Below are 12124 nucleotides of genomic sequence, written 5' to 3' on the forward strand. Positions count from 1 at the left end.
ACTAATTAGAAGTGACATAGTAAAATTATTATAACAAATACTTGTGATTTTTTTAAGTGGTCTCATATAAGACGTCAAATTAATTTAAAACATCAAAAAAAATTTATCATTTTATGCCTATTTTATCTTTTTAATTAAATATTATTAATTTTTTAATACTTAAATGGCTTATAAAAACATCAAAAAATAATGTATTATTTTATGTCTATTTTATTTTTTATTAAATATTATTAATTTTTAATACTTAAATAACTTATAATAATTAATGCTATCACATTATTTAAATCTTTGAGACTAATTATGCATTGATTAAAATAAGTTGTTGATTGTCAAAAAAAAAAATTAAAAAAATTAATGTATTTAATAAGCTATTAAGATTCTCATTATTAGTGTATTCAATAATCAAAGGAACATATTTTTTCATAAAAACTCTTTGTATTAAAAATTAGTTTATGTTGTATCGCGATCATATTTAAAAGTTTCAAGGCTTAAATTTTTTCTTGATTTTCTTTCCTCTTTCCTATATCGCTATCTATATATGGGGTAGAATATATTAATCCTATTACAAATTTTGACGTGAACTTGGACACATTCTGAATTTAGACAATCATTATATTTGTTTCCCCAAATAAAAGATTTTCAACTCTTTACAATTTTTTAAATTCAATATCTTTTTAATAAAATAATTTCATTTTTACACAGAGAGATCTCATTTCCTTTTTTCAAACAAAATCGTAATCTCATAAAAAAAGTAGTGCACCATTGGCTTAAAAAAGAATGACTTATTTTTCTATGGCAAAATGGATCAGTGGACCCCTGTACTAGGTCGATTTTGTAAGTTGGACACTTCTACTTACATGTTTGTCAGTTGAACCCCTGAACCCACTAAAAAACTATATTTTAAATTCTCTGACATTTGACTTTGCCTATGTGACATTAGAATGCTGACTAAGACAAGGAGAGTGATTACACTCACCTAGGGTGCGAGTGGGGGTCAATTTTTGATCAATTTTATATTAAAATAATTAAAAAATAATAAAAAAAGATTAAACTTTTTTCAGTTTTTTAATTTAAAAATATTTTAAAAAATTAAAAAATAATAGATTTAGAAAAAAATAAAAAATCCCCCTTCCCCAACCCCCTCCCCCACTCCACCCCCTCCTCCATCGACCCCAAACCCCTCTCCCCCACCTCTCAACTCATCCCAACACCCCCACCTTACCCCCAGCCGCATCCTGACACCCCCATCTCACCCCCAACCTCGTTCCCAGCACCCAGCCCACCCCAGCCCCATTCCCAACACCCCCACCCCACCCAGCCCCATCCCAACAACCTCACCCCACCCCAGCCCCGTTCCCAGCAACTCCACCTCACCCTAGCCCCGTTCTCAGTACCCCCACCCTACCTAGCCCCTTCCCAACACCTCCACCCCCACCCCAACCCCATTCCCAGCACCTCCATCCCCTCAATTCAAATTTTATTTTATCTTTTTTTAATTTGTTTCTCTCAATTTAAATTTTTCATATTTTTGGGGATTAAAATTTAAATTTGAATTGAAAATGAGTGGTAGTGGATATTGAAAAATTAGTGAATTTAATGAATAAACTTGAAAAAACTTAAAGTTTTTGTGAATTTGTCAAAAGATATTCAAATTTAAAAATAAAAAAATCATTATGTCTGAATATATGAATTTATAGCTAAAAATTTAAATTAGTTGGAGAAGAATTTTAACTAGTTGGAATGAATTTGCTGTTTAATTTGTGTGCAAAAATAAAAACATGATTATTCAATTTTTTCTACAATTTATAAATTTTTCTTATTTAATTAAATTAATTTTAATATTTAATTTGTTATGTAACATTTTAAAATGACTTGAAATTTAATGAAATGCTTGAAAGTGATGTGGCAGATGACGTGACACACGTGACAGCTGACGTGAGAGAATGTTTTACACTCTCCAAAAGAGTGTTTAAAATGTTGCTCTTTAGTGGGTTCAGGAGTCTAGAACTTACAAAACGACATAGTACAAGGTCATTGAACTATTTTGCCTTTTTCTTTTAGTCCGTTTTAAGAAAAATGATCTTTTCTTAATAATTTTTATGCCACATGTTTAAGATCAGAAAATTGAAGGACATTTTGGTATATTTGATACAATTTTAATTTAACATTACAAAATTTAAAAGTTGATCATTCTTTTTGAAATGGAGGTAGTATATAATAATCTACTCTCTCCGTCTCATTTTTACCCTTTTCAAATTGGAATGATATAACTATTAAGAAAACAATGATTGATAATATAATTTATTATTTTGCTCTCTTAATTATGTCTTGTTGTTAGTTCTAATATTAATGGATGACTAATATCAAAGCATCACTTATATTTTTAATGGTGTACTCTTAATGATACTCTACTTTGCAATATTTTTCAAGAATGCTAATCAATTACACTAAGAAAATAATAATATAAAAAAATTATCTTGTATAAAAAAAAAAGTAAAATTATAAAATTTGGAAGGAATAAAATAGTTTAGAGGAAGTAAATAGTTCCTTCCCGCCACCTATAAAGTCTCTCTCTTCCTCTCTTGTCTTCCTCTCCAAAATCAAAAACCCTTAAAAAAAACAAAAACAAAAAACAGTTTTCATCAGTTTTTCTATTTTCTCTGAAAAACCAAAAACAAAAGAGGGGAAAAAAATATGGGCGCTTGTGCAACAAAGCCAAAGGATTTGAAAGGAGAGGCGCCGGAAGACGCACCGGAAAATGTTCCGGCGGCGGAAGTGGCTGCTTCCACCAAGGAAGCGGGGGAAGTAATCTCTAAGGATGTGGTGGTTGTGGCCGAAGAAGAAGTGAAGAAGGAAATCCAGGAGGGCGGTGGTGCTGATGATGATGATGCTGATAGACGTCGATCTCTTTCTAACTTGTTTAAAGAGGTAATATTTCGTTTTTCAATTTTCAATATTTTTATTGATAAATATTTGTATTTATTTGTAGAAAAATAAAAATATTATTGTGTTTTTGGTTCTTTTCTGAAGTACTGTTGATTGTTTTTTTTTTTTGATATACTGGTATTTTTTTAAAATATACTAAAACCTTTTTTTTTTTTTGAAAAAAAAAATAGAGTTTACATCTTCTGGTTGTTTGAGTATTGATTTCTCTATGTTAAATGAGAAAAATGTTCAAAAAAATTATTTTGATCTGAATCTAGTGTATATTCTTACAAATAACTTCACATTGAAGTTTAGAGAAAACGAAAAAATATTTTTTCTCTTTATTTTCAATTATATGTTCATTTTCTTCACTCTTTTGTTCTTTGGTTAAGTTTTACAGAGTTCTTACCATAATTTTTTCCTTGTGATTTCCAATCTTGGTTTGTATCATTGATGGATGAATCTTACTATTATAATTTTGGAAATAAACAATGTAAACATTTTTTTGAATTTCCTTTCTTTATCTTCGTGCAGTCCCAGATTATACACACTAATTTTATTTAGTAACAATATTTGATGTTAAAATATCATTTTATTCCTAATGATATATAATTTATAGTTGTTCAAAATGTATTACTTCTTGTAGATCACAAGTTTCAAGGAAAAGAAAATTTAAATTTAATGTCAAGTCAAGCAATATGATGGGATAATAATTTATGAATTATGTTAAGGAAAAAACATTGTCCATAGTTATTCTTAAAAAATTATTTTGCTGCTAAATTATTCTTCTTGCTATGGGTGTTATTGGCTTGATGATGATCCACCTTATTGACTATTAAAAAAACAAGAAAAGTTGGATTTATATTTTTTATTAATAGTTTCATCACCTAACACTAAAAAATACTAAGTGTTTTTGCTGCTATTTTTAATTCTTGATTGATGAGAATAATGTATTATGTTATTGAAATGTTGATGGTGCACATTAATACCTATCAGAAATCAAAGAAGGCACTAGTAGGTAATTAAGCATGTCATAAACGTCACTCTAGACCTAATTAATGTTAATAAATTATATACCAACATGTAATTATTTTAGGGACATGAATGTGTACTATCATCATAATTATATGGTCCATCCCTTTATTTTTAACTTGTAGGTATATTTGTCGGTATTCTTTTATCTTTCTTAAAGATACTCCTAATCTTGAAATCAAAACATCACTTTCTTTTGGTGCTAAAATTGTTTATTTTGGAGAGCCTTAGATTATGGTAAAATTACTTCACAACCTAGAGGGCATGGTTCAAGCTGTGGAAACCGCCTCTCGCAGAAATATAAGATAAGACTGCGTATAATAAACTTTTGTAATTCGATCCTTTTCCAATCCTCAATATAGAGGGAGCTTAAGCGCTGCCCTTTAAAATTGTTTATTCTTTAATTTGCCTGTCTGGAACAGAGATAGTGTGGTGGAATTACAGATTAATTGCTATATTTGTGGTCTAAAAGAATCTTTGGTAATGATGTTTGGATATTGCGTTATTGACAACCAAACAGGGTCTTGCTTTCTTGGGAATAATGGACCACTATCTTGTTTTCTTTTGGTTTGTTTTATGTTTCTGTGTAGTCTTGTTATTATAGTCTTGTCTGCTTTCATTGATTTTCATGTACGATGTTAACTCCTTTTTTTACAATAATATATAGTTACACTGCCTTTAGGGTCATTCTAGGTTGTGTGGTTGTATAAATATTGCTCTAGCTTTTAATTACATGGAATAGTTTTAAATTCTAACATAGTGATTTTCAAGATTGTGTAGTACTGCTTCAAAAAATATTTCTTTTGAACTGAAGGTATAACAGAAACAACCTTGTTACCCCACAAGGGTAGGGAGATATAAGGATTGCGTATAGCCTACCCTCCCAGAGGACTTGTGGAGTCATATTGAGTATGTGGTTGATTTTCAAAATCGTGTAATATAGAACTCTTCCGTTTCAATTTATTTGTTTAGTTTTGACTTGACATAGAGTTTAAGAAAGTAAGACAGACTTTTGAATCTCGTGTCTTAAACAATTAAACTAAATATATGTAGAATGTACCAAAATGACTTTTAATTTTGTGGTTATGAACATGTCACGTGGAACTGAAATTTAAAAGCTGCTAAAAAAAGAAAAGAGACAATCTTTTCTAAATAAACTAAAAGGAAAGTAAAACGAACAAATTGAAACAGAAGGAGTATTATATAGCTTCATGAACTACATAAAGGAAGAAAAAAGTTACTATAGATTCCCCTGCTCCTGTTTCTTTTTACCTTTAGAAGAGGAAGGACAATAAAAGTGGGAAATCTCCTTATTGGTAAGAAAAAAAAGAAAATATTTCCTTTTCCCTCGTGCTTTTTTCTCAATTCAAACGAAATAGTAAAAGAAAAACATATTCTCCATCTAGTTTTCCTTCTTCTCCTCCTTTTCCAAGTTTATTAACATACATTTAACTTTCAAATATGGTACTATGGCACATGGAAAGAATGAAATAGTCATGTTTTTAGTTCATAGGATGACTTTAAGTTTAGGACAAAAATGCGGAAAGAACTAATAAACTGGTTGAGTTTTTGATATAACCATCCAATTTGCCAGCTTATTTGACATTGACTAGTCATTAACTCTTTTAACATTACAGGAAATTCTATGTTGGTTCACAATTTTGCTACAAAAGAACAGTAAGGGGTGCATTGAATTGATATAATTTGTTGCTTTTTGATTAGCTTCTGATATGTTCCATTTCTTTGTCGCAGAATGAGGAAGGTAAGGGATCGGAGCAAGTAAAAGAGGAGGCGTCTCAGATCACACAAGATTCCACACCATCAGAAGCCAAGGCAGAAGAAGCTGAAAAGGTTGTTGATGCTCCCGTAACGTCGGGGATAGAAAAAGCACTGAAAGTTGCCTCAATTACAGCTGAGAGCCCTAGGGTGGAAACTTCTGAGGAGAAGAAGGTAGAGAAAGTAAAATCAGAAACTAAGACTCTTGCTGAGGAGAAAGTGGAAGAAGTAAAACTGGCGGTAGAGACTCCTGCAGAGAAGAAAGTAGAAGAAGTGAAACCAGCAGTAGAGACTCTTGCAGAAAAGAAAACAGAAGAGGCACCAGCTGCAACACATGCTCCAAAACCTGGAGCTCCCTTGGAGACAGAAGCAGAAGAAAAACCAGCTGCTTCAAAGGTAACTGTTACAGAAGAAAACAAGTCGAGCTAGTCTTGGCAGGATAATTGAACCAAAATGTGGAAGATTTTGAAGAATGAAACTATGCTTCCTTAGTTGCTTGAAGATTGCATGGTGGAAGGTGTGGCAATGATTTTTGTTGATTGAGAAAGTTGTGATGAGCAAGATTTAATCTTTTATTTGTTGATGGTCATATACTCGTTGTTTTGACTTCTATTACACAACGCTATATTTTCATCTTGTTCATTAATGGCATCTTTAAACATGCTCTTATCATTAGCTTCTTGCAATACCAGCCAATTATGTTTTCCACACCTTTCTAGTTCTTTATTGACTGATATTTGTTATACATGGATTTATAAATTCTTGAGCTCTATTTGAATTAAATCAATAAAAGTGGAACTAAAATAATTAACTGCTGAACTTCAGCGTAGCATGACGTGTGGTTGGAGTTGGTTTCTTCAAGTTATGCTTCCTGATTAGCTGCAGCTGATTTTGGAAGAATTTGATCATCAGTTTTGAATTCTGGGACTACTGCAGCGGTAGCCTGATTTACACCAGCAAATGAGATGATCTCAATGACTCCATTTTCGTTACGTTTTAAGGCTTCAGGATCAGCTACTCTCTCTTGGGCCTTCCCCCATAACACAACATATAAGCCAATAACGATGAATATTGATCCTACTATGCTATCATCATAAGCAGATACTGTTAGTTCTTGAACGAAATTAATTGCAATTGAATATTCATGGGGTAGATTCTAACCTTCCAAGGTGCAGCTCCTCAGGAAGGACAATTGTACCAACAATGGCTACAAAGACAAGTGACAACGGGTAGAACGATGAGACATAGAGCGGTCCTTTTAGTTTTGTGCACCATGCTATTATGGTTACTCCTAATCCTGAAGAAGCAATGCCCTGAAACAACTTTAAACTAATTAGGAACATACAATGCCCTGATATAATGCTTACAAGAACATACCAACATACTAGCGCCCAGGGGTTTGGTATATTGGTAGGGTGCAACACATGATGTGTTGTAAGGCGTATATCTCGGATTTGTACACACTGGCCACTGGGGATTTTCTGGTTATGCAAGAAGAAAGAAAAGAGAATCGAGGGACATACGGAATAAGCAGGAGTGAAAAGTCTGATGTTCCAGCCAAGATTCCAGGCAGATGAATCCCTTTCCCTTATAAAAGCATAGATGCCTGCTTGGATTGCCCCACAAAAACACATCAAGGCAGTGCTTGAGTACATGGGGTACCTCTGCCTCATCTTGCCCTTTGTCAAGAAAAGAACAGAAAATAGTACATTGTATCAAGAAAATGACCATATTCCCCAAAACATTTAAAGTACATTGGTTATTACAAGATTCATTTTCAATGAAAAATGACTTCTGTCCATAAGTGAAGGAAGAACGGGAAATGCTTTTGTTGTACCATACACCGGAAAATGACTTGTTCGTATTGATCATTAAGGGAAAAATGACCTGAAAGATTAACCAAGATGCATATGAAACACAACTCAAAAAAGCAAGTAATGAGCCCCAAATATTGCCATGGGCTGTCCATTGTGCTGTTGTTGCAGTGGCATTAGGAGTGTGAAGCAAATGGATATTCAAATGTGGTAATGTGATCTTCACTCCTTTATAAAGATTCAGAACCAATGCTCCTCCAATGCCCAATAAAGTTCCTAACAACTTGGCTTTTCCTCCTAATCTATGCATGTCCAAGCTTTCCATCCTGTCAACATCATGCCCAAAACAAGGAAGGTTATATACATGTTAGATTTTAGTAAAACAATCATATTAGGGGGAAAGAGAAGGAGCCTTGGAGAAATAGAAAACTCTATCTGGGTTAAAATCCATACTAAAATTGGTATTAATAATTATCGACCTTATACAATAACTGTCTAATTCTATCATATTTTTTGTTTCATCCTCTTAGGAGCGACTCAATGGAATTGGTGGCATAAAGCCAAATATATAAAAATAACTTTTACGTGTGTTTCACCTACATCTCGTGTGTTGCACGTACAACTTGTGCATGCCACGTGCATCTTGTGCATCCCATGTCAATTAATACAAAAATTAAAAGGGCAAAATTCAGAAATAACATACTTATCCCCTTAATTATGAGTTTCATAGCAACTGTTTCATAATTACATAATATAACAAGTTGTATTTTGTATTTTTGCAAACTGTTGCTACAAAAATACAAATATATATGATTTTTACTGTCCTTATGATCGATATGTATTTTGTATTTTTGCAAACTGTTGCTACAAAAATACAAATACATACAAATACATATGCTATAAAATGTAATTTGATAAAAGTGTTGTTATTTTTTGTAATTTAATACTTAAGTATACTACTTTATGTATTTTTTCTAAATTAAAATTCACTTATATAAACATGTGTGTGTGCGTATTATACATCTAAATTAAAAGAGTTCTGTTGAGTTATCCTTTGTTACTACTTGTATCAAAATTATAGATGACAATTAATTCTTGATAAAATTTGGGCCTCTAAAATTGAATGCCCAAGACATATGTCTTATTGGACTAGCTATAGAGTCGGTCTTGTCTCCCCTATCACCTTTTTTTTTTAAGGATAAATTACATAAACTAACAATCTTAAGATATTAATTACAATTTATAACAATAGTTTTTTAAAATTACAACTAATAACAAAACTAATAATATTTTACTTTTTCTTGAAAAAAGCGCGTGACTTTAACTCACCCTTTTACCTTCTCCTTTTTTCACGTCATATACCAATTTTAGTTCCTTCCAACTCTCTTTTTTTATGTCAAATTCCTTTTTACTCTCTCTGAATGTTGATAAACTTTGCATCTAACTATTAAGGTAAGTTTTCTTTTCAATTAATGCATGTTATATTTTCCATATAAACTCATTTATATTTTTTGTTGTCGATTTTTTTTTTCAATTTTTCATTCTTCTTCTTCTTCTTCTTGGTCTGTTAGGGTTTGATTTTTTTTTTTTTAGTTTGTGTGGAATTCTTTGGTTTTCCGATATAATGTCACAACATACAAATCGTTGTAGTTCAGTTAGGGATAGTAAATCGATGGATTTAGTATCCGATGAACTTCCATCGTTTTGTTTTGGCTTAACTCAAAATGAAGATTTTAACTAGGGTTCTACTAATATTCAGCCTAAGAAAGGTGTTAGCAGTGAAGAAGCGAGATTGAAGTATCGTAACAATTCAAAAAATATTGTGGAAAAATAAAACGAAAGGGTTTGAGAAAACCTTCATCCCCAAAACCTCAAAAAATTTAAAAATCAATGAAAAAGAGAAAGCCTAATGAAAAAATACATATGATAGTTTTTTTATATATTTAATGTAGGGATAATCTGAAATACGTACTATAACAACAACTAATTAGTTTATATAAAAATTCAAAACGAATTCAACAAAAAAAAAAAGATTCAAACACTAGTTAGCCTAGACTAAAATTCAAAGTCAATGATTAAAAATTTCATCTCAAATTTAGATTAACAGAACAATAAGGGCAAAATTTGAAGTCGAAAAAACAAAAAAAAAATTGCCTGCATAAGTATTTTTCGACAACTGAAAAAATTAATATACGATATAATTTTTTTCCAAACCTTCAATTGCTACACAAAATGTTTTTGAAGTTGAATCTATATTTTTGATTTGCATTGAGAAGCTGATGATGAAAATCGTTTTTGAAGATGTAATTTAACTGTTGTGGTAACAAAAGAGTTGTAAAAGGTTAAGAAATTTGTCAAATTAAATGTTCCTTAAATTAAGGAACCGTTTTTCCCTTATAAAACTAAAACAGATTGAAGTTAAATTAGGAACAGAATATTTAATTGTATATGTATTTAACTAGAAACAGTTTAATCAAATACAAAATATATGTTGCTATTTTTTGTAATTTTGAATAGGTTGCTATAAATTTTACAATTACGACTCTATAGTTGCTATTTCTGAAATTTTTCCTTTTTTTAACAGTTATCGCAATAAAGGGTATCTCCCATTAATATGGGGGGTGGGTGGGGTTCCTCATATTTGAATATGAAAACCAAAAAAAATCCTCTATATAACACATGGAAAATTTTACAATTAAGTATTTTCGCATCCGTCACTTTAGATAACACATTTCTTTAGCAAAAGTAACATGAGGGGTAAACATCAAAGAGACTCCAAATTAACTTTGAAGAAATGAATTACCTCAAAATTACAGCCATAATTAATGTAACTGCAGGAGTGAGGTTAGACATGGCTGATGAAAATGTTGTTGTTGTGAAAATTAAACTCTCTGCTAACAAGTTGCTTCCAAGTGCTGCCCTGTTAAACAGATATACCCTAATTATCTCCGAATTCCCCCAAACAAATAAAAATGGAGTGATATTATGAGGTGATTTTTGTACACAAACAAGAAATAAAAATACACCGGCGTGCACATACATACATGTTATTTTTCCTTTGTTTGCGAACTGTTAACATTATAGGACTAAAATAAAACTTTTAATTAAAGAGTGACAGAATTTAAAATGATTTGATGAATAAGTAAATATCATTCATTGTTTAGCTGCAATTCTCACCCCAAAAATCCATTGATGACACCTTGTAAGAGTATTGTCCAGGTTAATCTTGGTCTTCTTTTTCTGCATGCAAAATAAAAAAAGAAAAAAAAAGTGTAAACAAGCTAATCCTCATTGAATAAATCGCTTCGGTTAATAATGTTAATTGCGACATTATGTGTCAAACTCGAGAACGGGCGCACTTCAACATTGTTTACATGTCAAATGATTTTTTTTTAAGAAGCAGTCCGATGAAAGCTGTCATGTGTTGCGGGGTTTTGGGACAAGTGAAAACTTTTTTATAAGTCGCCTCATCTTGTATTTTCGTTGAAACAACCTCTTGCAAAATACAAAGTAGTGTTTTTTCTTTAAAAAATGTCATAATTTAAAAGTTCTAATATTGACATAGCAAATTAAAGAAAATACAATGCACTTTTTTGTCACACTAAAAAAAAAGAAATTAATAATTCAAGAACCTTTCCATAATGAAAGCAAGAGGAACCATGAAAGCAGTAGCAAAAACCAATCTATAGAAGACCATAATTTGAACTTTCATTCCATCAGCAACAGCAATTTTGTAGAAAATGTTAACACTTCCAGATACTATTTGACTTAGCACCATTAATATTACTGTTTTCATTATCGCCATGATCTTCAATTGGAGAGAATGAAAAATTAATTAATATAGCACAATGCTTTTTGTGCCTGTAATTCTTCCTTTCACTCTCTCTTTGGTTTAATTAAAATCAATTAATATGTTCATTTATATATATGTATATATTCCTCATACTTTGTGTAGGTATAAGAAAAGGTAATCACATGTCCCACCTATATATAGTTCATTTCTTTATTAATATCAATTGAGGTAGAGGCCACTTTCATAAAGTTTGGCCTTAACCTTAATTTAGGTAGCACAAAGAAAAGATTACATATTATATATCAAACGTGTAGTTTTGGAGCAGACAAAAGTTTTCTGTCTCAAATCAATAACCAATTTAGTTCTTACAATTGCATGTGCTAAGTTACACATTTTAATTACGTGCATATCTTTTATCTTTCTCCTCAGAAGCGACTGATTCGACTAATTCGAATGATACCATGTAAATTTCATTGAAAGGATAGATTTTGTTCTTATGGATCGAATTAGAGACTTCTATTAGTTAAAGGATTTTTTAGCTTATGGATCGAATTAGAGACTTTTATTAGCTAAAGGATTTTTTAGCTTAAAAACTGTGTTTATTAGATCAATCAGTCAAATTATTTAGAATGAAGTCACAAGCAACATAGTTAATCCAAATTGTATTAGCTCTTTGACCATGTGAAGATAACAAAAATGACGTAATAAAAATAACAAGACGCGAAGTGAAATAACTGAGAATGCAAGATATATATATATATATATATATATATATATATATATA

The 12124-nt window shown here is 31.1% G+C and overlaps 2 protein-coding genes across 2 annotated transcripts; one reads left to right on the forward strand and one right to left on the reverse strand.

Moving 5' to 3' along the window:
- The first annotated feature begins 2514 nt into the window (after window positions 1-2514).
- On the forward strand, window positions 2515-6441 carry LOC107851253 (patellin-1). Its single transcript, XM_016696203.2, has 2 exons — window positions 2515-2928; window positions 5710-6441. Exons 1-2 carry the CDS (start codon window positions 2695-2697, stop codon window positions 6160-6162), a joined length of 687 nt encoding a protein of 228 aa, XP_016551689.1. The 5' UTR covers window positions 2515-2694; the 3' UTR covers window positions 6163-6441.
- Window positions 6430-11507, reverse strand: LOC107851252 (WAT1-related protein At1g68170-like). The gene is made up of 7 exons (XM_016696202.2): window positions 11180-11507; window positions 10725-10787; window positions 10351-10467; window positions 7621-7873; window positions 7257-7412; window positions 6895-7046; window positions 6430-6818 (listed from the first exon to the last, which is right to left on the reverse strand). Exons 1-7 carry the CDS (start codon window positions 11350-11352, stop codon window positions 6596-6598), a joined length of 1137 nt encoding a protein of 378 aa, XP_016551688.1. The 5' UTR covers window positions 11353-11507; the 3' UTR covers window positions 6430-6595.
- Window positions 11508-12124: the final 617 nt, after the last annotated feature.

The sequence above is a fragment of the Capsicum annuum genome, chromosome 12 (genome assembly GCF_002878395.1).
Source record: "Capsicum annuum cultivar UCD-10X-F1 chromosome 12, UCD10Xv1.1, whole genome shotgun sequence".
Taxonomy (NCBI): domain Eukaryota; kingdom Viridiplantae; phylum Streptophyta; class Magnoliopsida; order Solanales; family Solanaceae; genus Capsicum; species Capsicum annuum.

Bases quoted from the DNA above. Each gene is read 5' to 3' on its own strand.
- LOC107851253 (XM_016696203.2), top strand. From the start codon at position 2,695: ATGGGCGCTTGTGCAACAAAGCCAAAGGATTTGAAAGGAGAGGCGCCG. The intron at 2,929-5,709 runs GTAATATTTCGT...TCTTTGTCGCAG, and splicing joins TTTCTAACTTGTTTAAAGAG to AATGAGGAAGGTAAGGGATC.
- LOC107851252 (XM_016696202.2), bottom strand. From the start codon at position 11,352: ATGGCGATAATGAAAACAGTAATATTAATGGTGCTAAGTCAAATAGTA. The intron at 7,874-10,350 runs GTAATTCATTTC...TGATGTTGACAG, and splicing joins ATTATGGCTGTAATTTTGAG to GATGGAAAGCTTGGACATGC. The intron at 7,413-7,620 runs GTCATTTTTCCC...TTCTTGACAAAG, and splicing joins CATCTTGGTTAATCTTTCAG to GGCAAGATGAGGCAGAGGTA.